Source organism: Aspergillus caelatus, assembly GCF_009193585.1.
Source record: "Aspergillus caelatus strain CBS 763.97 unplaced genomic scaffold BDV27scaffold_151, whole genome shotgun sequence".
NCBI classification, from domain to species: domain Eukaryota; kingdom Fungi; phylum Ascomycota; class Eurotiomycetes; order Eurotiales; family Aspergillaceae; genus Aspergillus; species Aspergillus caelatus.
In genome coordinates, this window is record NW_022475414.1 from 1 (window position 1) to 22,084 (window position 22,084).

The 22,084-nt window shown below is 46.4% G+C and overlaps 8 protein-coding genes across 8 annotated transcripts; 2 read left to right on the plus strand and 6 right to left on the minus strand.

Annotated features, from left to right (window-relative positions):
* Positions 1-11: 11 nt before the first annotated feature.
* Positions 12-648, minus strand: BDV27DRAFT_21820 (uncharacterized protein). Its single transcript, XM_032076043.1, has 3 exons — positions 440-648; positions 317-372; positions 12-190 (listed from the first exon to the last, which is right to left on the minus strand). The coding sequence occupies exons 1-3, from the start codon at positions 514-516 to the stop codon at positions 18-20; spliced, it is 306 nt and encodes a 101-aa protein (XP_031925205.1). The 5' UTR covers positions 517-648; the 3' UTR covers positions 12-17.
* Positions 649-1,249: 601 nt separating this feature from the next.
* On the minus strand, positions 1,250-3,244 carry BDV27DRAFT_131958 (ANP1/MMN9/VAN1 family protein). Its single transcript, XM_032067755.1, has 5 exons — positions 2,743-3,244; positions 2,016-2,644; positions 1,919-1,966; positions 1,654-1,869; positions 1,250-1,589 (listed from the first exon to the last, which is right to left on the minus strand). Exons 1-5 carry the CDS (start codon positions 2,913-2,915, stop codon positions 1,423-1,425), a joined length of 1,233 nt encoding a protein of 410 aa, XP_031925206.1. The 5' UTR covers positions 2,916-3,244; the 3' UTR covers positions 1,250-1,422.
* A 1,012-nt stretch (positions 3,245-4,256) lies between these two features.
* On the minus strand, positions 4,257-6,176 carry BDV27DRAFT_131960 (putative HLH DNA binding domain protein). Its single transcript, XM_032067756.1, has 2 exons — positions 5,747-6,176; positions 4,257-5,692 (listed from the first exon to the last, which is right to left on the minus strand). Exons 1-2 carry the CDS (start codon positions 5,800-5,802, stop codon positions 4,588-4,590), a joined length of 1,161 nt encoding a protein of 386 aa, XP_031925207.1. The 5' UTR covers positions 5,803-6,176; the 3' UTR covers positions 4,257-4,587.
* A 4,210-nt stretch (positions 6,177-10,386) lies between these two features.
* Positions 10,387-10,647, plus strand: BDV27DRAFT_131964 (uncharacterized protein; the record flags this gene model as incomplete). Its single annotated transcript, XM_032067757.1, has 1 exon — positions 10,387-10,647. A coding segment is annotated over one exon (261 nt), but the record flags the coding sequence as incomplete, so codon positions are not given.
* Positions 10,648-12,854: 2,207 nt separating this feature from the next.
* Positions 12,855-14,941, minus strand: ecm33 (GPI-anchored protein Ecm33). The gene is made up of 4 exons (XM_032067758.1): positions 14,596-14,941; positions 14,353-14,432; positions 13,455-14,292; positions 12,855-13,392 (listed from the first exon to the last, which is right to left on the minus strand). Exons 2-4 carry the CDS (start codon positions 14,414-14,416, stop codon positions 13,098-13,100), a joined length of 1,197 nt encoding a protein of 398 aa, XP_031925209.1. The 5' UTR covers positions 14,417-14,432; positions 14,596-14,941; the 3' UTR covers positions 12,855-13,097.
* Positions 14,479-15,010, minus strand: BDV27DRAFT_147234 (uncharacterized protein; the record flags this gene model as incomplete). Its single annotated transcript, XM_032070709.1, has 3 exons — positions 14,479-14,503; positions 14,693-14,831; positions 14,917-15,010. 3 exons carry the CDS (start codon positions 15,008-15,010, stop codon positions 14,479-14,481), a joined length of 258 nt encoding a protein of 85 aa, XP_031925210.1.
* A 926-nt stretch (positions 15,011-15,936) lies between these two features.
* On the minus strand, positions 15,937-16,656 carry BDV27DRAFT_131970 (uncharacterized protein). The gene is made up of 3 exons (XM_032067759.1): positions 16,634-16,656; positions 16,326-16,576; positions 15,937-16,253 (listed from the first exon to the last, which is right to left on the minus strand). The coding sequence occupies exon 3, from the start codon at positions 16,200-16,202 to the stop codon at positions 16,005-16,007; it is 198 nt and encodes a 65-aa protein (XP_031925211.1). The 5' UTR covers positions 16,203-16,253; positions 16,326-16,576; positions 16,634-16,656; the 3' UTR covers positions 15,937-16,004.
* A 3,630-nt stretch (positions 16,657-20,286) lies between these two features.
* alkA (DNA-3-methyladenine glycosylase II) lies at positions 20,287-22,043 on the plus strand. The gene is made up of 3 exons (XM_032067760.1): positions 20,287-21,522; positions 21,595-21,717; positions 21,780-22,043. The coding sequence occupies exons 1-3, from the start codon at positions 20,573-20,575 to the stop codon at positions 21,841-21,843; spliced, it is 1,137 nt and encodes a 378-aa protein (XP_031925212.1). The 5' UTR covers positions 20,287-20,572; the 3' UTR covers positions 21,844-22,043.
* Positions 22,044-22,084: the final 41 nt, after the last annotated feature.

Here is a 22,084-nt window from a genome sequence, read left to right on the forward strand (position 1 = left end):
AAAAAAAAAAAGGATCATCAACATACCGGAATAATCTGCGCCTTCTCCACATCCCACACACCACTGTGCGTATAAATATCTTGACTGATCAACTCCCTAACCTCGGCCTCATTCTCTGCGACAACAATCAAAGCGCTCCCATTAAAGGGAGGGGTCTCGCCCGACACGGGGTGAGAATTCAACGTTCCACCTGTATTATATACCCCGCCGTCAGTTTCTCACGTCCATTTCATGGTCCATATGTTCATGTGCATTTTCGAACCAATTCGAGAGGGGAAGATTAGAGGCAGAAAAGGGGGTATGGGGTAGACAATACCACCGCAGACGATCGAGCCCTTCTCGACAAGAGGCTTTACGTTTTCGAGGTGTTGACTGAAATTTACAATGTTAGTGGTTGTTTTGAGAAAAGTTCCATGGTGGGGTTGAGCGGAATACATACTCGCGGACTTCCAGACGCTTTTGCAGCGCGTCTGGCTTGTCGGGGACGAGACAGATGAATTCCTTTTTGGCGGACATTTTAATTTTTCCTTTTTCTTTTTCTTTTCTTGGTGGCTTGCGTCGGTGGAGGGGAATGTCTCAGATCGGTGATCGATAGAAGGATTTAAAGCTGATGTCTTTGGAGAGGTCGGTTGTATTTATGGAGGTCCAAGTGGGGATTAATTCAATCGCCTTGCGGGGAAACAGAAACATTTAATCCATATTAATTGGTTATCTTTTTTATCATCCCGAATTATCTTCTTTGCATCATGCGTGGTTCCATTTTCGATTACGAATCAGTTAAGCCTCACAATCATAACAGCCCGACAAATTGTAGCCTATATATGTATGTACATGGACGCCAGGCACCGTTATACCCTGGTTCTTTGCTCGCCGACGGCAACAGCTTCGCCCCTTTTTCTTTAAGACATGGCTCAGTCCTAACTGAGCTGTGCACCTCATAGACATTGATCATGAAGATAATAACAGCCACTCAATGGGTGCGAGCACCAGGCCACGGCAGACTGAAACCCCACTCCCCGTCACAATCTTAGGAAACCCGGCCGGGGGCAGTAGGCTTGTATGCACAGTCGTCAAGGGAAACCAGGTAACACCAGTAATACAAGCGTAAAATCACCCGTTCACTCTATGAGCGTCGACACCGCTGAACACGTTCCCCATAGCGCCAAAAATAGAAAAGTAGCACGATCCCTAGAACGCGACATGAAGAAGACTAATTACCGGGACCATGAGATGTCCGTTTCAAACGTCCAAATGGGGGGGGGGGGGAATGGTAAAGGCAAAAAGCACGAGTAGGAAGGAGAAAAAAAAAATCCCATGTAGTGAACCACGGACATAAACGGGAAAAGGGTATTAAAATCTTGGAGAAAATAAGAACCGAAAGCCGCCGGCTCGGGAAGGAAAGGACCAAGTCCAGACACATACTTAGTACGCTTTACGGTCTCCAAGATTGCCGGGTTTTTCATCAGTGTCGATATGCCACACAACGTAATTAGGCAAGCCGTACACCTGGTATCCCGCTCGCTTCGCCATACGTGCAAATCCCTCGGTTTCGGCCTGGTTCTCGAAGGCATATGCGGGGAAATTGATTCCTAGGGTTACAGTTAGAAGCGCAGCTCTCCGGGGCAATCATTCCAAAGGCTGTGCATAACATACCTGTACGATGGACGTCGGCCTTGACGAGAATGTTGACACCACCGATCCCATCAAGCTCGACCTCTTCGTCCTTGTTGTTCCGCCAGTCACCCATGGAAACAAGGTATTGACGGCCCGTATCATATTCCTTATAGCCCTCAGCAAGCACGGTGTCCGGGTCGAGGGTTTGTCGCAGCCGGCGTCCCTTGTCAGACTCAATCCACGAGTTGTAGTCAACTGTCAATATTAGCATTGACCATCGTCGGAAGGCATTATTTCCACTTACAGCGACCTTCGACATCAACACCGTCCTTATATCTGTGGAACCAAATATCTGCAGAGAAGTCAGCCTTTGCTATAGAGTAACGTAGCATTCCACATACTCGGAACGAGGATATCCCTGTCATGGGCCATGAAGTCCTGAAGGATAGTCTCTGGGCTGTCGACAATATCCACATCTCTCCAGTAAACCCAGGAGTGATCAGGCTTCAAGGCGGAGTAGAGCAGATAGTTACGTGCCCGGCCAATAGCCTTCCGGCGCGGACCCTGGGCGGCGAACGAGTGTCGATCCTCAACATTCATGTTCACATCGGCCCCAAAGTCCTTCTTGATAATGCTCGCACTGCGGAACGCAACCTTGTCGCCCTGTTCCTGGATCCGATTCAATTCAGAGACGAGGACGCCTTCGGTGTCATCCTTGGAATCGCCGACAAGGAAAGCCAAGTCAATGAGGTGATGAGGATAGGACAGCTTGTAGAGAAGCTCGAAGTACTTTTGCAGGTATGGAGCCGCATCTCTCAGCGGCGTCAGGATGAGCACTCGTTCGGCGTTTGCGACAGCTTGAGCACTAGAGCCGATGGGGTTGAGGTCGACGTTGTGAATAGTAGAAGAGTTGACTTCGTAAGGCTCATGGTGGTTATAGACGACAGGGGTTTGCATATGGGCGTTCCATTCGGCCATTTCGTTAAGACTCATATCCATTGGCGACTTGGGGGGTCCGTAACAGTAGAAACTGGACGGTCGAGTTAGTATGGGCATCATGTGCAGGGGTTTTTGGTTCCAGCCTGCGTGCCACGCCAAACACAGGTTGAAAGCGAGTCGATCACTTACTTTTGCATCTCCGATGCAGACTTGCTAATACCACGCCACAGCAAGATCAACAAGCCGGTGAGGGCCAATGACACCAGGAAACGAGTCCGCGTCACCAGGACCAGAACGGCCCTCCATGGGGGCAACCTCGCCTTCGCGGACTTCCACGTTACACCACCCTTGGGGAGAAGCATCTTTGCGATCTAAGCGATAGCGAAAAGTGAAAAGGGCTTGAGGTATGGATACCGTTCGAAGACGAAAGTTGTCGGTGTCTCGAACCGGTGACGATCCCGGGAATAATGTAGGGTCGCTGGTACCAACGTCCGGAGATCAATCACCCTTTAGCCGATCGCACGACCAATGAAGGTAGAACGGACCGGAAGGGAAAAGGAACGACCGAAAAGAGCACTTGGCGGTGGCGCCGACAAAGTCGAGGGGAGTCACTTGTCTAAGGCAATCCGAAGTTGTTGTCGACTCAGTTGGGACGGGAAGAGGGAGTAAAAAAAAAAAAAAAAAAAAAAAATCGAGGTTGCGCAAGAAGTATGGGGAAGGGGGCAGGAGGAGCGAAGATGGTCCGTGAGTGTGGAAAAAGGACAGAAACGTTGGTTTGCGGGAGGGAGCGGCAACAAGATGCCTCCCAGCCAGGAAAAAAAAAATAAATTAAGTAAAAATTGAAAAAACAAAATCGAATAGAGAAACGAAATGAATGGATTTGACGGTCGTCAAAAAGAGGAGAATAATGATATTATTACAAGCAAGATGTGAAAGGGACCGTGTCGAAGGAGAGGAGAAGTAAAAGAATGGGGGAAAATTCAGAAAAACAATAGGTTCTCGAATACTGAATTGAAATGGGGGCAGGCACAAGAAGGGACCACCTGTGGATGGAAAAGTCCAGACAAAACACGCTTCGGGATTGGCGTTCACGTTACTTTTTTTAGTCACATCAGATATTCAACCTGATCTCGTCCATTCGGCCCTACGCCATTTCATTCCTGGGAATTCACCCTCACTACTACCCAGCCCCAATACATCGTTCTCAGGGTCATTCAGTTGGTGAATCAAAAAAACAAAAAGATCTTATTCGGATTAGATCACCAAGTCTGCCTCATGTCAACCATGAGCTCTCGCTCGGTATTCCACGCGCTGAAGGAAGGGTCTTTATCTTCTTGGCACACACGCGGCCAATGGGACCCGTCCAACTCGTCTGGTTGTTATACTGGGTAAAAGGGGCGAGTTCCATCATTTCATACCATCTTGGCCAGAACCACGACACTCCACGAGAGTATAGTAATAATAATAATAATAATTTATTCAGTCACATTCGCTCTAAGTTCGTATTCGCTTTAAATTGGACATTGATACACACAAAAGAAAACAATGAAAAAATAAAAAACCGAAATCAATCGTATATATATGTATAGATAGAGGTAAAAGAAAACTCCCCATCCACTCCGAATCATCCCAAGAAAACCAGAAGATGAAGACAACCAATCCCAATATGGACAAAGGAAAGAAATTATATAATTCAACAAAAGAAAAAAAAAAAAAAAAAAAAAAAGGAAATCCGTGCAACTCACAATTCCTGACCCAGTTTTTGATGTACACCACACTTGCTCCAGTTCGCCAGGATCCAGTGAAAACAAGAAGACAGAGGCCCATAGACCCCTGCTGAGAACACCAAGACATTCCAGTGTACATAATCCGTCCCGATGGAAAATCAAATGGTACAATGCCACGCTATGCCAGAAAACACAATCGAAACAGCAGAATCGGCTCCAAATCACAATTCTATGCCCAAGCACAAGGAAATTCATTACAACGCCAAGTAAGGGTTCTGTATGTGAGGCAACATGCCCAGCCACCATCTCATGGCGACGGAACTATGGACTGGCGCCGTGACGCGGGAACCGAAAAAGTCGATTGTGTGAAGACCGGCGACGAAGGCCCGGTCATTGGGGGCGAATGGCTGAGGAAGCTCTGCGAAAAGGACTGGGAAGACCCGGTGTGTGGGGGGTCGAAGCGGGAGGCCTCCGTGCCATTCACGGCGATCTCGTCGCAGAAAACACGTAGGCCAGGCAACATGTTGCGCGGCCTCGAATTGGAAAGCTGGGGAAGAGGCTGGGGACTTGGCTGTTCGGTCTTGGGCGATCGGAACATGTGTTCATAGGACTTCAGCTGGAGCTCAAGCGCCTGGTTACGCTCCTCCAATAGCTGATTTTCTTGCTTCAAGGACTTGATCTGTTGCTGAGCGGACTGGTTCTGCTGCTGGAGGTTGGCGATCAACTGCTGGAGCTGCATACACCGGATTTGAGGCTGAAGCTTCTCAGATAGCTGTCGAGGCATCTCATTTTCCTGACGAATAAGGTGGACTATGATCAGAAGCATGAAATCGATGAGGAAAATAGCACCCTGCACGATGTGCTCCTTCGACTCAGGAAGACTCTTGGATGGATTCCACCCGGCCCGCTCAAGGAAGAAGTCATGAATACGACTGTCCAGTTCACGGTGCAACTGGCTCAAGTTCTTTCGTCGGTTGCCCTCTGCAATGCGGTGCTTCTCCCTCTGATCATCACATTCACCGGTGATCATGCTTCCCTTACGCTTTCGGCCACACAGTTGCTGCAGTGGAGGCTTGCGGTTAATATGCTTTGGGGCGATCAAGTTCACGAGGTCGGCTGAAGAAAGCTCCTGGGGCCATTCAAACATTTTCTGAGAAGGCAGGGACTCGGGCCATGAGCTATCGGCCGAATTGGCAGGCGAGGGGGGTGTAACCATGTGTTCGGATGCTGGGAACGGCGACTTGACAGGGAATGATTCCTGGGAGCTAGGTGGGCTAGGAGCGAAGATCTTGGAGGAGGCCAAAGGATTGAATGGCCCGCGAGGCAATGGGTCTACGCGGGGCAGGGGCGGTAGCCGACGGTCCTCAGTCATTTCCGTTGCGTTAGGTGCGCTGGCGATAGAACGGACGCTTCTAAGAAGTTCCTGTTAGTTATGCGTCGAGCGGCCAATGACGGTCAGAACTTACGGAAGAGAGCAGCGCCGTGAGATGTCATCGGCCATCGAACTCATGTCTTCAAACATGGCTGCCGCAGTTGCTTAGGGTTTCGAGATAAGGTGAGGTGCAGCGGGAGGATATGTATGTCTTAGTAGAGTGGATGACCCAGAGAGAGGTCGATATGTACGATGCGCCGATATGTATGTGTGAATGTCTGAGATTGATATAAACAAATGTCTCTGGGGAGGATAGATCGACGAGAAGGGTCTCAGGGCGGGAAAGACAGTTGGTAATAAATTGGTCCGAGGTCAAAGGCAGGAAGTAAGGGCTAGTGATGAAACAATCAAGGGAGGATGTTGCTATGGGAGAGCAAGAAGGGATTAGACGAGGGAGTAGTCAGACTGATCCACGAGGTATAGACGAGATGAAGAAATGAATGCTTCCCGAAGGGTACGGTGCGATCCGCTGCATGTTTTATATCTTTTGCAGATGGCGAACGAGGAGGGGAATGGATCTCAGTAACCAAATGTAGTAAGAGAGGGGGCCCGAGAATGGATTGTGGCGGCGCTCAGGACTCTATGGAGACTGCAGTAATCGATAGAGTGAAGATGGAGATGTATCATGTTGAAGATCTGCGCTCATCTCGATAGGGAAGTGGATTTTGATTAGGGTGTGTGGATATGTACTTTCCGACAATGACATACAGATCTCTCTCCCTCCCTCTTCTCTTTTTTAGGTGCAGAGATCGATCAATAGTATTATTTGGGTTTTTACAAATATGTCTAAAATAATAATAGATATTGTTATTAATTTATTATTCTTATTTTCCTAATGTTGGTCTCCTTTAATAATAATAGAAAAACTAGAGAATATTTTCTACCTTCGCTTTTACTATATCATCATTCCTTTATTTTTATTTCAATTTATTTTCTAGAAGAGAGAGAGAGAGAGAGAAATAGTAACAATAACAATAGAAAAGAGCATAAATACAGAGTACATAAATAAAATATACGAAATAAATAAATAAATAATATTTCGTTTCCCCCTACCTTCCCTTATTGCATGTCTGGACCCTCACTATAGGTCGAAAGTTAGGGCATGATGGAACCTCCTGTCCGGGAGAGTCTCCAGTCAATCCTACTACTTACATGTGTGTATCTGCAGCCCACTTCCTCCCTTCCGGTCTCCATGAGGCCGCGGGGAAGTAGCCTCAAGATTCCGCAAAGTTCAACTGACCCCATTTAGTGTCCTTTTGGGCGAGACTCGTCCGAATCTCTGTCACAAAATGGGCACAGACGCGAGGCCGAGACGATCAGCGAATCAACGTGCTTTGATCGCGAGGCACTCATTTTGAATAGAAAGTATTCAAAGCCCTTGATTTGTCACCAATGCAATGGTTTGAATTCGATCTACACGGGCCATAGAAGGTAAATGTATCGAATCCCCTTGCATCGACGTCTTCAATAGTCCATCTGGACCAATGGCCGTCAACCATGCTGTTATGTCTCCCCTCTTAATCTACCTGGGATAGCATCGTATTCCTTTCCCACCTCCCCCATCTGGAGACCCATGATGACTAAGTAAAAATAGTGCCTATTGTCTGCAGCCATGCGCAAGCACTGTGGCTGTTGCGGAACTGGTTCCGGCGCTTGTCCGATAGATATCCAAGACTTAGGTTCGGAGAATACCATGGTGAGCCCAACACCCTGGGCTGTGGTCCAAACAGAGAACCAACTATTCTAGATCGTGAGCATCATCCACAGACACCCCAGATCGGACATCCGCGAGTTGCAGCCACAGCCATGATGAGACAAGGGGAACACCTGTCCTTTGGGTGGGTTCGATCGCTCGAGCTACGGAGTACTCCGTTCTCGATTTACAATGTATGTAGTATGTACATACAGTCGTCTTGCAGCAGGCTCCATCCCACCCCCTGTCTAGTGTAGCACATCGCGAGGGACCTAGAATATTCGAAAGATAGACAAAAGTACCCATGGAGCACCTTGACGAACCATGATCATGAACCATACATTAACATCCGACGCACAGGCGGACGCAGGTTCCCCGAGGTAAATCCTTCCTCCGCAGGAGGTGTTCAGGGCCAGATAGCACGAAGCAAGGACTCTGGGGCGAGAGAAAATCACCCCCAAATCAAGAGGTACCTGAGACACTCTCTGTGAGGAGTCGGTGCCTACCAGACGTTGAATGTTTAACATGACCACATAGACCAATACTGGATCTCGACGCCATCGTATCAGAATCGACATTATCAGCGAGTATAGCCGAATGCGGCCCAGACGCTACTTTCCTAGCTTCCATAGAAGAAGGGGGTCAAAACACAGAGTTTCTGATCGTCACAGCCCCCGAGACGGACCCATTCACCTGGGTCACCGGGAAATCCCAGTGACCAGGATCTGACGGCTGTCAGACCCAACGATTATTAGTTCTGGACTCTGTTTTCTTATTTTGGTTAAGACTGTGCTTAAGGCTGTCACCTGCTACCGAGAATGGTGATTTGGAATTGGTTATTTAGTGACGTCTCCAACGGGGGAGACAGATTTAGATCGCTCGAGGAGTTTCGCTAGATCCAACTAACAGACCAGGGTGGAGATTATCCAGTGAGGTCGCTTCGTAAATGAGATTCACGATGCTAGAATTATTATGCTGGTCATCAGCCCATGAGGTCGGCGGCTTGCCCATCCATCATCCCTACCCGGGATCTTTTGAAGCAGAGCCCGGGGACGGAGTACTTCAGTGGAGATGAAGAGAAGTGGAAGAACCCCAAATACGGCATCTGGGGGGCCAAATTCAAACAGTGCAAACAGCCCAGATGATGTGTGGACTGTTGTAACCCCGTTAGGATGGCTAGTGGTGGGTCTCATGGCAGCCCGGATAAGATCTGTCATATTCGAAATTCTAGGGATCTACGGGTGAGTATGAAGAATTCAGTGGGCCTCATGCGTCTGGCAAGTGTTCTTTCTCTCAGCTAGCCCCACGTTCCGTGCTCGCCCATCCCTTGGGAGCCATGAGGCTATAGCCTTTGAGTTACCAAAGATTGGTCTTCGTCTTTCCCGGATTGACCCTCCCCTAGGTATAGCAGTCCCGAACTAATTTTCCCATTTTACACCCGTTTCCCGTTACCATGGTGGATGATTCGTTTTTTACCCGATTGGGGGAGCTTCGACTCTAGACTGACTCTGAACATTAGGAGCCAAACCGCAAAGGCTTTAATTAAGCACTAATATAAGCGAAATTGAGGACTAGGAATGCCCCGGTTCTCTTAGCTTGATGAGTTGGCAATACCTCCATCTATCTATCCAATTCTTGAAGACCAGCCGAGAAAGAGGTCAGAATCAAGACGAGCATACCATGGTGAACCCCTGTTTGAGCCAACAAACCCAACCTTGCACGTACTCGTCACCCAGGCACGAACTCTTTTCGAAACTCAAAATAAGACCATCACGCACACACAGACGTATGGATAGATGGATGGATGTATGTACAAAAGTACATACATCGCATATGTACCTTTTGCAAATGAATCTCTCTTAAGCTATGGGCAACCCAGAACCAGTCATGTGTACCTACATTGAACCTTCACGATGCCACCGAAATTGTCCGAGTGGCCTGGGGTTTAACCAATTCCTCATATATTCTCCGATATACCATGGTCTGGAAGAGTCGATACTCCATAATTTGCCTTGTAATTGGTGACCCAGACTGTGGTAGTAGGAATAGATTAGAGGGGACGTGTGAGGTTTGAACCTTAATTGGCCATCCTCCAGTTGCAAGGGCTTCCCTTCCCTTGGGAAGCTCTCTCTCTGAACTCATCCATACCAACGGGTTTGTACATTTAACTCCATTTATTCGTACTGTAATGTTCGACTGAGGGTTATCACTTCCTAAGGTGAGCTCCTGGTTACTTCGTGTGGTTGAGCTATTGTGTTGGTAGTGTTACACGGCAGGATATCCAGCGGGGGGTCAGTGCAATAGCACCAATCTTATTAGTACAGACTAAGTGCCTCGTCTTAGGGCACGATCAACATCATCGACCACGATCAAATGAATCCTTCAATTTACGACACTCCTTATATATTTGCCACCCTCGAAGCAAAAGATATAATAATAATAATAATAATAATAATAATAATAAAAAGAAAAGAAAAAGAAAAATCAGCTTGCCTTAAAAGAGTAAGTCATAAATAAATAAATTAACGTCATGACAAAAAGCCTCAACGGACGCGAAACCTCGCCACAGTCTCAAACAATATGATACATCACATTGACCCAGAAGCCCTACCCACCACAGACTAACCTATCAACCACACAGACAACCTAACGCCTCCTACCGGTTTCAAAACGCACACACATACATTAACGACCTGCATCATTACTACATGCATACAACTGCTACCCTCATACAGGGGACATCCCTCCGCAGGCCTAACCCTGTGCAATGGGGACATCATGTATCAAGTCTCATCCATTCGCTGGGAGGTGGCCACGACGACGTTCTTCGCTGACTAGGGCGAGATTCGATGTCTAAGTTAATCGACTCGTGCTCGTGTTTCAGGTTGTGGCTCTTGTTACTCCAATAGTTCATTGCCGCTGACATAGTATTATTAGGATACGTACATACGTCCGACATTTCTTTGATATATGCATGCAGTACCTCTTTCCTTTTTTTTTTTTTTTTCCAGTATTCGCTATTACGCACATACGGAGACAGAGGTCCATTATCCACTCCTGCAAGGATCACATCACTTACTTCTGCTGAACAGCGGGCAGACAGGCCAAGTAGTAATGGTATCCTTTGTATGACGATAGCAAGGTATCCATCCACATTGACCATTATTGCCACTGAGAGTCCACGAAGGCCAAAAACCTTCCTACCTTCCTTCCAATCCTTCCTACGTACGACACTACACTAGACCAAACCAACGCACCCTCCAGGACATGAACCGAGCTCCGTAGCCTACCAGGCATCCGCCGTCCAACGCCGTCCAACGCCACGTAGAGCCACCCCCTTCAAGCATCGCCAATTCCAACAACACTCTAGAGGTAGACAGACCACCTTGAACACTACCTATCCAGACGAAACCAAAACAGATATGGTTGAGCTCTAACGCCCAAGACCAAAACCTGAGGCATCCACCACCCCTATGCGGCAGGTAGTATCGCATAGAAAGCTGCAAGGCATGCCCATTGTATCTATCATATCAAACCCACCCGCATTCCAAATAGACCAAGCTTTTTTTCGTTTCCCAGATTTTTATTTTATTTTATTTTTTTTCCCTTTTCCTTGGCTTCTTGGGTCTATAATTCTTCGATGGGACCCCGTCGATACCCAAATTCAATAAACACGGGCTTTCCTCACTTGCTGTCAAATGCCAGGGAAACGACAGCCCCAGCAAATCCCGCTCGTCCGAAGTCAAGACCCCATCTATCATCGAAGGGATAGAGATATAATCATTCACGGGGATCGGGAGAGAAACTCAGTGAACAGCCACTACTTACTCGGAAAGGCAGGAAGCCCACCGTGAACCCCATGCTCCATTGAAGGTAAAAAAAAAAATAAAGAAAAAAGCAATGTCAATCCGTACATAAACAGAATAGTCCCATTATCCACATTTCCCAAAGCGTAGCCGTCAGAGCTACCTGTCCATCTGGTCCAAAGTACCAAAGTACCAAAGCCTATGAGACTTTTACTAACAGAGCTACCGACAAAACACGGTTATCCCCACCCACGGGAAATAGAACGAAGGGAGGAAAGACGCAAAAAATAATAATAAAACTACACTAAGCTACACTAAAACTAAACCAAAATAATATAAAATAAATAAATAAAAATGAAGGAAGAAAAAAATAGAAAGGAAAAGGAACCCGCGGTTCCCCGACCCTTTGCTTCCACATGGCCGAAACCTAGGAATTTTGTTCCAGCCACACCAGATACACAATCAGATCCACGAGTCTCCAGTGTCTATCGGCCTCAGAACTAATAATTACCCAAACTATCCATCACCTTCTTGTTTTTTAGGTTTTCTTGTCCTTGGAATCTTGTATATCTCCCCAATATTTAAACATTAAAGCCCACTCCCCACGGGTCAATTTTCGAGTACCTTAATTTCTTGCTACCTACTTACTTTTGCTTTCCGTGTGGGTATTTTCTCATTCTTTGTCTGTTTGACTTCCAAGTTCCAACTCCTACTTCCCTCACTCTCCCTGTCCCCACAACGGCACATACATATTGGTGTTTATTGGTAGCGAGGGGGTGAATGAAACGGATATAGATCTGTCAATTGAAACTATATCGGATCGACAGAGGCTGATCATTGTTCTCTGTCGAAAGGGAACACTCATTCAAGCCGCCCCTTAAGATAGGCTACTATATCATGATACGGAATATCGAAGTAGAGAGGTTCCTTTCTTGTCACGATTTGTCAAAGGATAAACCTTAACTGGGAAATCCTGAAAGGTAGATGGTTGCAGGACGCTCTGCATGAAGCTGTATAAGGAGAGCACCCACTGTACGAAATGACTCGTCAATTTGTCTGCACCCATTGAAGGTATCTTTTCCGGGAGAAGTAATCCATGTAGGCACAGCTGTACGAAGCACATACCCTCCCACGGGCCGCTGTGTGCTAAATGCCCAAGAAGATAACGCGTCCCGTCCTAAGACCCATTTCCGCTTTCTCAATCGTGCACGATCTCAGAATCGCCTGAAGAAGAGTGGGAATGACCTCATCGGTCGGCGTAGGTGTAGTACATATAGTATTGGTCTTAAGGGTAGTTACAACAGTCGACTTGGATCGCTCTGTGCTCCCCGCCAAAAACCGAGGAACTCCGAATACTCTTGCAGGTTTCTAGGAAGATAGCTCCCTACCATCAAGGAGTTATGGATTTACGAGGTCAAGTTATTCACAATCCTACCTACAGCACAAGTTGTCCCTGGAACAAGTGGCCAAAGAATAATAACGTTTGTGACACAAGTACATCATCTGAAAAGGAGCGCTATAAAACAAGACTTAAGACGCCTGTCTTCAACAAAGCGTGTGGCCCGCACGTAATTACTGATATCAAGCACACTGGCTTGCCTCGAGACCGACACGAATGAGCGGCTTCAGACATATTAACCACCAATTGCAATTTCATACAAAGTGAGACAAAAAAAAAAAAAGTAGAGCGTCAGCTGGGATTCAAATCCCTGCTGAGAACAACAAACCCAGACTGCGAATTTGCTCAAACAAGTTCAATTATAGTCATAAAAACAAAGCACAGGAATCAATATACCCATTGCTGATTAAGCAACTCTACACGGTAGTAAGTGGAGTCCGATAAAAAAAATAACAAAGTGCACGACAATTTGGTATCGAAACGTCCTTTACAGAGCGTACTGGACCAGGGCACCGAAGACAGCAGCCAAGCCCATAGCAGGCATGGAGGAGACATCGAGAGCAGAAGCAGCACCAGTAGAGGTGGCAGAAGCCTTGCCAGTGGAAGTGGTAGAGCCAGACTTGCCATCACGGGTCTCAGGGTTCGAGGTGGTCTTGCAGGTTTCCGTGCCCTTGATGACCTCGCGGTTCTTGGCCATCTTGTCGAAGGCGGTGCAGCTGATGTTACCAGTGCTCTGCATGTTAAAGTCACCCCTAACCAGCTTAAGGGAGTCAAGGTGGGCCCTAAAAGATATTGTTAGAACGGATTTTGGAAATCTTTCATGCCCTTGTAAGTCCAAACTTACTCGTTGAATTCACCGCTGAAATCAATAGCACCGGTGACGGTCTCCAGCTTGGGGAAGTCGATAGTGTTAAGCTTGTCACTGCGGGCAATCTGGAAGCCACCGTTGACAGTCTTGAGCACAGGCATGCTGATGTTGCTGAGCTTGCTGTTGTCGTTGAAGATCAAGTCGCTGGTCTCGGTAAGGTTAGGAGCGCTGAACGACTGGAACTTGTTACCCCAGAAGCCGAGCTGGCCCTTGAGCTTCTCCAAGGAGGGAACGGAAACCGAGCTGACGTTACGGAAGGTCATGTTCTGGCCAGTACCAAGGTTGGGGAATTCGATCTCAAGACCGTCCATGTTACCAGCGAAGTTGATGAGGGCAGTAGCGTTCTTCAGGTTGTTAACGTTGACGGTCTTCAGGTTGGTGTTCTCGGTGATATCGAAGCCACCGACGGTCTCGAGAGAGATACCGTTAAGGCTGCTCAAACCAGTGTTGGTAATGACGACATGGCCAGCTTCTGTAACACCCTTGGTGAAATCCAGGCTCTGGAGCTGAGGCAGAGCAGTAAATTCGATCGAGCCAACCTTGGTGAGAGAGCCGAAGCTGAGGGTAGTGAGAGTGGTAAGGCCGGTCAGCTTGAAGGTGTCGCCGATGGAGTTCAACGAAGAAGCAGAGAGGCCGGTCATGTTGGAAGCACCATCGCAGCTCAGCGCACCGGAGATCTGCTTAATTCCATTGAGTTGAAGATCGCCGGAGTAGGTACCGGAGATCTCAACATCACCCTCGAGGGTGCTGCAGCTCGAGTAGCCGTCGGCATCGCTCTGGTTCTCGATCTTGATGGTGTCACCCTTGCCGCATTCTACATCTATGGTTAGCCATTTATCTCGAATCATGTTTCTGTGCGCCATTCTTCACTCACTATCACTAGCAGCAAAGACGGCCTGGGTCGCAGCCAGGGCGGGAAGAGCGTATTTGATGAACATTGTTATTTGATTTCTTCTAATGGGGATAGCGTCAGTACGTTGGGCGCAGTCTCGGACTTCTTTCAGCGAAGAGGTAACCAGGGTTTACTGGTGGATGCAGTCCCAGGTATAGGTATACACAAGTTGAACACATCGAAAGATGCTGGGGTATTAATTGCATAATAGATGCCTTCACTTACCAATAAGCTTGTGCTTGAGTATGACGGGGCGATGTTAACAGTAGCGCAAAGCCGCGAAGAGTTGAAAGAGGGGGTGGGATCCAAAGATATAATAAACGAGTGGAAGAAAGATAGAGCCTCAACGAAAGAGAAGCTGTTTGATGATGGTTCCTTCAGCGAAAGGATGTGCACAGATTGAGTAGGCACGTCTTGACACAACAAGAAAAGAGAGGAAAGGAGAAGAAGAGAAGGAGAGACTGGGATGGCGAAGAAAAGCGTCAGAAGAGGGAAGGAAGGATTGGCTTTCCAGGACCGCAAAGAAAGGAGTCGTGGCCCGAGGACGGTGGACCTGAGACCGGGGTGGTCCCTCCTTGCTACGACGAAAATTAATTACGTTACTAGTACGTGTATCACCTTGGTAATCAATCATTTCCATTTTTGAACCCTCTTTTTTTTCGCATTGGGAAAATATTATTACCGGGTGCAATGCCAGCAGGTGAAAGAAATCCTGTTTTTTTTTTTTCTTTCTGAACGGGAATTAGCCCGTTGTTCCTTGAGTTTCTCCCCCCTTATCGTGTCGCACCTTTCCAATAAGCAAGGTCCAATCCTAATCCTGATTCGTCCTCAGATTCTTGCTTCCCCATCGCCATTGACCATTCATACCAAAACATTGTCAGTCTGTCCCACGCCTCCGCTGTGTACCTGGATCCCTGTAGCCGAAATAGTAATAATCATAATAAAAACCAAAATAATACCCATAAGATTGTCTACAGAGTATATAATACTCCCCTCGCGAATCTATTATTTGCATACAAATTAGGATATCTAAATATCTACTACCATGTAGTCCATCTATGCCCCAAACTGTACAGTACTATTGTTGTTGATACATTCATATTACCGACGGTATTTTTGTACTGAGTATCGTGTATTCTGTACAACCATGTATGGAGTATAAGACGTTAGTTGGTATGCACCAAAATACTGTCTCAAAACAAAAGCAAGACAAAAAAAAATTTTTTTTCTGACCTCATCATAGTGGAGTGACTTTATTTAACGGATATATAGGATTATAGATACGACTATCCAAGATCATCACGGTGATCATTCATAAAACAATAATACAGATTTACAGCAATTCCCCCTCCAGTCCTCCGTACCTACGAAGTACTACTTATTTGTATTGGCGCTAGAAGGGGCCAGACTCTAACAGATTACATGGATATCATGGATTTGCGTACATCTTCGTCGGGAGTAGTATTACTATCACAGTCCAGCATCTATCTACTCCGTAGTACCTAGGCAAGAAAAGAGCCCGATCACCCCATTCCACGCCGAACCTATCTACTACGGCGGACCCAACTCACACCATATTTAGGAGCAAATGTCGTTCCTTCATTTCTCAGAGGGCCCCTTGAATGCTATTAACGTTACGGAGTAGACAAATTCATTAACAGAGGATAAATAAAGCCTGCCGTGGCCGATCTGAATTTGCTGGAATCTAGTGGGACCCGCTCCCTCTCCCATTTCTGGTTTGTGAGCCATTGCGAACAGACAATTGGAATGAAGAGTCGCCTGCCCAAGTGGTCGGCGACCAACTCTGGCCTCATGCTGACATGCGCGTTCATTATGTGGCTGTCAGAATCTTCGTTTTTGTCATGTCAAGTTAGTCCATTGCAGTGGGTTACATTCTTCTGGTCCCGATCGCATTTTGTTCTCATAGGTAACTAACTACTCCGTAATTGTTTTAGTTTTTGTTGATAATGATACTCGATCTACTCCGTAAAACTCAATGTGACCAATTCCACGGTTCGATTTTTTCATTTGTCTCTTGGCCCTTTTGTGTTCTGAGCTGGGCTCGTCAGGTACCATGGGTAAAGTGGGTAATTATAGGTAAACAGTTACCAATGGATGATAATAATAGGTGAGTCTAGTGGCGAAACCACGGCTGGAACGTCCAATAGACAATCACCATCACGTGTCGAAGAATACAATGACGGCTGTAATTTCCATACCTCAGCTCTGGCCCACTTGGTCTGATGCTAATGAAGCTAGCTAGACCCATACCAAGCTCCTGTAATTGCGATCTTACAGCACAACGGGGCAACCCGACTCAGTTAATCTGCACAAATTGATGGAGACGTCTTCTAGACTTTTGTACTTAACGCTGACTATACATAAGTACTGCTGTGGCAAATTCTCAGCTTAAGATTACTAGAATCACTTCGAAAATCAAAATAAAAAAAATAGGACCTACTAATCATTCTAAAATGGATGTAAACAGAACAACCTCAATACAGAAGCCGGTAATTCTCTACGTATGTACAAAGCCATTTTGAGGAATGTTCCAGTTGTTTACAATAATTGGGAAAGCCAACGGCTGTAGCTTGGCAGATCGATCCTTTTCCTCCCTTCATAAACCAGTCTTTGTTGGAAAGAATGGAAGCTGATTGCTTACTTCTTTCGTTGCGATCGGTTTAACGTTCTCACCTATCACTCCACTATCGGCCACGGCCCATCCAAACTCCACAACTAGCCGTCGTAACAATCACTCCTTCCGGGACCAGGTAGTTTACTATATTATTGGTATCGCTGCACGGAGTAATCCAAATGTATTTCGTAGCCTACCCTCCCTCCTACCTTCCCTTACCATCTTATCAAGTGATGTACTACGAAGTAGGTAGGTAATGGCTTTTGCGTAGTGTTTGCCCGTACATTCCAAACTGTGGCATTTCCGCTAGCTCTCTACATTGACCATACGGAGTACATAGTCATTACAATCCCCTATCCTTGGCATGTTACACCTAAATATACAAGCCTACCCATTAACCTAGTCCACGTAGTGCTTGTAAATCTTGGTTCGATCATCATCACACATGTTCGAAAAGCGAAGAAAGAACCGAAGCATATAAGGAGTATGCCATGCTCCGAAAGCATGTCAAGGGTACGTCTGAGTGCTTCAGACTATGACAGCGACAACAAAAGGGTTTCAATGTAAGGCTCGAGTGAATCCATAACTATCTATATCTCGTAGTATCACAACTCAACTGTATAACCCGTCCTCACTCCCGATCGTCACAATTACCTAGCTCGGACAAAACTGCTTCTAAGTCGAACAATCCCCTAACCTTAGTTTTTAAACGAGGTTTTCTACTGTATTGAGGTCAAACATATTGAAGACTTTGATCTACATACCAGCGTCAACCTACCTCGTGCCTTGTGACACGCTTTTTGAGATAGCCAAGGCTAAGGACGCCGAACAGTAGGCCAATAAGACTGCCCGTCGTAGTCACAGTTACAGTCTAAGTAATGACCATTATCTATTCATCATCTGCCTACACTTTCGTCTTAACCGTTCAACGACTGTTCGCCGATCCGTCACTAGGAATTGTTTCAAAGCGGTTTCCATGTTTCACTTATCTCCTACAGAGCATTCACAATGGCATGGCAACGGATTGAAGTCCAATATATAGCATAGGTTGAAATGACTCTTCCACATCTCTCTTCTTCCTACGACGATTTAACATGCTAGCTTGTGCCCTCCTAGGGTCACATATAGTTTATCACAGAGCTCGATAGCTTCTCAAATCATAGCAGAGCCAAACCTACATCTATTAACACCAGGCCAGGAATCTACATGGTTTTTACTCTGAGTTTGGTGGTTGATATAGAAGAGATTGTATTCCGTAAGACTCCATTGAAGAACTTATTTCAGACTGTTATGGGATGAGGACCCAATAACACTCGTTGATATTCCACAGCTCTCTTCTATATCCGATGAGAACCAACATCATATTCAATGAGCGCACAGCTCTTCAAATGCCCGCCTTCGTGTCATAGAGGATGCATATTATCCTAATTCCCCAATAGACTATTGATCACACCTGGTCTCGTTTAAACACTCTGTTAGCCATATCCCCGTCTACCCCTCTCGTTCATGCAGACTATGGAACCAACGAAGGCTCTGGGAAGGTATGTTCCATGGATGGGGCAAATGGGGTGCGGGTGTTGTTTAGGGTTATATCACCGAGACCTCGCTATGGGGGGCGTATAAGGCGAGTGACTCAGTTGACACAAAACAGGGCATGATGGTTGCAGGGAAACCAGGCAGTGTTAGCATTACTACCATTGCGTGCACTCATTGATTGAACAATCAATTGGCTGAGTGTTCACTCGGCTCAATTGAAGCCAGGCTTGATCGGAAATGCACTGCATATAATACCCCTTGTCACACTAGGTAATACACCAATACATAAGACGAATCTTACCTGTACCTACCCGCCACCACGTTCTTCGAGACGCCACTGGACGGGTGGCTAAACACTACCTAACGCCCCAGTGCCCCGAGGACGTTACTCCGTATGACTGCTCTCAATGAATCAAACAACTGCGCACCGGAAATAGCAGAAGTGGCTGAGGATGAATGGATGATCATTATAATCTTATACATCATAGAGTTACATAACTATGAGACAGAACATAGAGACGCTGTACGATTGTTACCCCGATGATTACAGGATGCGGTGCAACTTGAGTAGGGGGGTCATTAGAACAACATCCGTGCGACCTTGACAACCAGGAATATGCAGCAGCGGCTTTGGCTTCCGCTCCAACATTCATCATATCGGAAACCCTGTCTGTCAGCTTGGCACCACTTAACTTAAGCTTTCTGAACAACTCATACGTTGTTACATATCTTCACGTGGGTCGCTACCAATTTCTATTTGTTATTGCCGCGTTTGAGAAAGTTGGCTGGTATCGCTAGATTCGACTGAATACAAAGTCCGAACAGGACGACTCAAGCGCATGCAAAAGCTCTGCATACGGTGCATTGGTTCTATGCGTTTCTAATATTAGCCGGTAACTGAGTACAATGGCCAAGTCCATTTCCTTCGGCCAAGAGCTGATTTGTTTAAATTATTTTATTTCCTAGTGGCGGCCGTATCGATAAGTATCTTGGATGCCTATCCACTACCGGGTAATTCAATATACAACGGACAGCAATATTACACTAGGGCTGCTGATGTGGATAATCAAGTTTATCGACGGCTTCGGTTCGCTTGTACATTAATTAACGTCGAGATGACGCAAGCACATTCTTCTGTATGACTTATTCTTGGATGTGTGCGTGGACTGGATTTCCGTGTGCAGTAATTCTATTTGAATTCCGTTTTTATCAGAACGAGTAAAACAAAAATGAATATTACTACGTCGATGTTAGAGTCTCTAAATATGATACATCTCTACTCCGTCCTATCCTCTATATGTAACTGAGCCACTGCAAGGGCAAAGGCAAGGAGCAATAATGATATGCTTCTCAGCAACATCAATTGGACTGTTCTTCAGTGAGAACTTGAGCATGGACGGACATTCTGCACTTTAGAAATTCAAGATAATTCTTGATATTCGACTTGAATGGCCATGGCTCGAGTACTCTGTACCACCTAACTATATAGTATAAAATATATATTTTTGATCTTAGAATCGTCAACTCACCAGAGAAATTGACTTGGGATACCTATAAGCATGTGCTAAACATTGCCACAAGAGGAGCGACCATTGTAGATAACATCCCATTACTAATTATACCAAGTTAATATGCCAAGGTGCAATGAGACTTTCAAGTGTAGTGCACTTAAATGACTATAGCATATGAATAGGGGAGACACAATGGTTGGGACCCACATTAGAAAATGTACAACATCCCAATATCTCTTTCACTGCCTTCAAGGAGATCCATTCCTTAATATCTATGAAATACATTAAATAGACACATAAAATCAAGGCCATCGAAGACTACTACTTCTGTCGATAATACGAGCCCCGTGATATGATGACTTATCCCGAGCTCCCATCATATATCATATCGGGACATCCACTAACCACAGCTACAACTCAAGCTTTCCAAAAGACTACTGGGTTGTTTATATCCAAGATATAGAACCTCAATATCAACTCTGAAGCGGAAAATCTATATACAGCTATACAGGAATATACAATGGCCCTCCGGCGCTCCGCACGCTTAAGCGCTGTGGCCAACAGCGTACAACCAACCATCCAAGCAAAGAAGACTAGCAGAGCTCAGCAAACCAACGGCATCACCAAAGCACGAAAGACTTCCACGAAAGAGAAGAAGGCCGTGGGATTGGCTCTAGGACGGACTCTTGAGAACCCAAACCCGAGCAAAACAGCAAAAGCCGACACGGCCAAACAAGAAAAGCCCAATAACATTTTCGATCCTTTACCCGCTGATCGTAGTATTAGCAGGCTACACTCCACACCCCCTCCCCTTGACCGTCCCGTTGAACCTCATAGAACAAATGCGACCCTTCTAACACCTCACGGTTCTTCACTGGTTGCCTACCCGTCCGGTACTGAGGATGCCTCGCCTAGCAAAACCGGCCGACCACGCCCAACAGCCACGACCGGTAACCTTCTCGAGAAAGCCATCGCGCATTTAATTGCTACAGACTCCCGTTTGGAACCGGTTATAAAGCAACACCCGTGTCCGCTCTTTTCGCCAGAGGGTTTAGCAGAGGAGGTCGATCCTTTCCGAAGTCTGGTGGTTAGCATCATCGGACAGCAGGTATCAGGCGCTGCGGCGAAATCAATCAAAAATAAGTTCGTGGCATTGTTCAACAGCAAGGATAGCAGAGATGATACACTAGAGGAGAACCGTTTCCCGAAACCCGAAGAGATAATTAAGTGTGATATCGCGACACTGCGGACGGCCGGTCTCTCTCAACGGAAAGCTGAATATATCCAAGGATTATCGCAGAAATTCGCAAGTGGCGAATTGAGTGCCCGAATGCTGTTGAATGCGAGCGATGAAGAACTACTTGAGAAGTTGACGGCTGTTCGGGGCTTGGGCAAGTGGTCGGTTGAGATGTTTGCTTGCTTTGCGTTGAAGCGTATAGACGTCTTCTCGACCGGTGATCTGGGTGTGCAGTAAGTCATTGCGCGTTATGTCTATGCAGGTATGGCTGGACAATCTTCAGATGATGACTAACTACGGGGTAGAAGAGGATGCGCAGCTTTTATAGGGAAAGATGTGAGTAAATTAAAGGCAAAGGGGGGCGGTAAGTTCAAGTACATGGCAGAGAAAGATATGTTAGAGCTGGCTGCGAAATTCGCTCCGTATAGGTATGTTATATGAGCCCCGAAAGCGAAACGCATGGAACGCAGTTCTCATATGGCCTCAATAGAAGTTTATTTATGTGGTACATGTGGAGGGTAGAGAACGTGGATATCGCGGTCTTGACTACTTAGAGGAGGAAGGGTTTTGGTTTGTAGTATATGATGTTGTTGGTATATATTGGGCGGCCTGGTAGCGTGTACCACGAAATTGAAACCCGCAGGTATTCTGCTGAACGGAGTGCTTTCCCAGGCTGCTGTTGGTACTCGTCAAATCTTCATTAGAAGAGTAGTTGGTCGTACTCGTCAAACCAAATGCTTATCAGGTTAGACCCGACTTATGTATCCATGGCCTCGGATACTACGACTAATGGAG

What these genes read in the sequence shown, in the direction of transcription:
- BDV27DRAFT_131970 (XM_032067759.1), bottom strand. Translation starts at nt 16,202, where the DNA reads ATGAACGCGCATGTCAGCATGAGGCCAGAGTTGGTCGCCGACCACTTG.
- BDV27DRAFT_21820 (XM_032076043.1), bottom strand. Translation starts at nt 516, where the DNA reads ATGTCCGCCAAAAAGGAATTCATCTGTCTCGTCCCCGACAAGCCAGAC. An exon ending in AAGCGTCTGGAAGTCCGCGA is followed by an intron (nt 373 to 439) that starts GTATGTATTCCG and finishes TGTAAATTTCAG; the next exon opens with TCAACACCTCGAAAACGTAA. An exon ending in GGGCTCGATCGTCTGCGGTG is followed by an intron (nt 191 to 316) that starts GTATTGTCTACC and finishes TATATAATACAG; the next exon opens with GTGGAACGTTGAATTCTCAC.
- alkA (XM_032067760.1), top strand. Translation starts at nt 20,573, where the DNA reads ATGGCCCTCCGGCGCTCCGCACGCTTAAGCGCTGTGGCCAACAGCGTA. An exon ending in ACCGGTGATCTGGGTGTGCA is followed by an intron (nt 21,523 to 21,594) that starts GTAAGTCATTGC and finishes ACTACGGGGTAG; the next exon opens with AAGAGGATGCGCAGCTTTTA. An exon ending in GCGAAATTCGCTCCGTATAG is followed by an intron (nt 21,718 to 21,779) that starts GTATGTTATATG and finishes TGGCCTCAATAG; the next exon opens with AAGTTTATTTATGTGGTACA.
- ecm33 (XM_032067758.1), bottom strand. Translation starts at nt 14,416, where the DNA reads ATGTTCATCAAATACGCTCTTCCCGCCCTGGCTGCGACCCAGGCCGTC. An exon ending in CGTCTTTGCTGCTAGTGATA is followed by an intron (nt 14,293 to 14,352) that starts GTGAGTGAAGAA and finishes CCATAGATGTAG; the next exon opens with AATGCGGCAAGGGTGACACC. An exon ending in TTCAGCGGTGAATTCAACGA is followed by an intron (nt 13,393 to 13,454) that starts GTAAGTTTGGAC and finishes AATATCTTTTAG; the next exon opens with GGCCCACCTTGACTCCCTTA.
- BDV27DRAFT_131960 (XM_032067756.1), bottom strand. Translation starts at nt 5,802, where the DNA reads ATGTTTGAAGACATGAGTTCGATGGCCGATGACATCTCACGGCGCTGC. An exon ending in TCACGGCGCTGCTCTCTTCC is followed by an intron (nt 5,693 to 5,746) that starts GTAAGTTCTGAC and finishes GGAACTTCTTAG; the next exon opens with AAGCGTCCGTTCTATCGCCA.
- BDV27DRAFT_131958 (XM_032067755.1), bottom strand. Translation starts at nt 2,915, where the DNA reads ATGCTTCTCCCCAAGGGTGGTGTAACGTGGAAGTCCGCGAAGGCGAGG. An exon ending in TCTGCATCGGAGATGCAAAA is followed by an intron (nt 2,645 to 2,742) that starts GTAAGTGATCGA and finishes TCGACCGTCCAG; the next exon opens with TTTCTACTGTTACGGACCCC. An exon ending in CAGGGATATCCTCGTTCCGA is followed by an intron (nt 1,967 to 2,015) that starts GTATGTGGAATG and finishes ACTTCTCTGCAG; the next exon opens with ATATTTGGTTCCACAGATAT.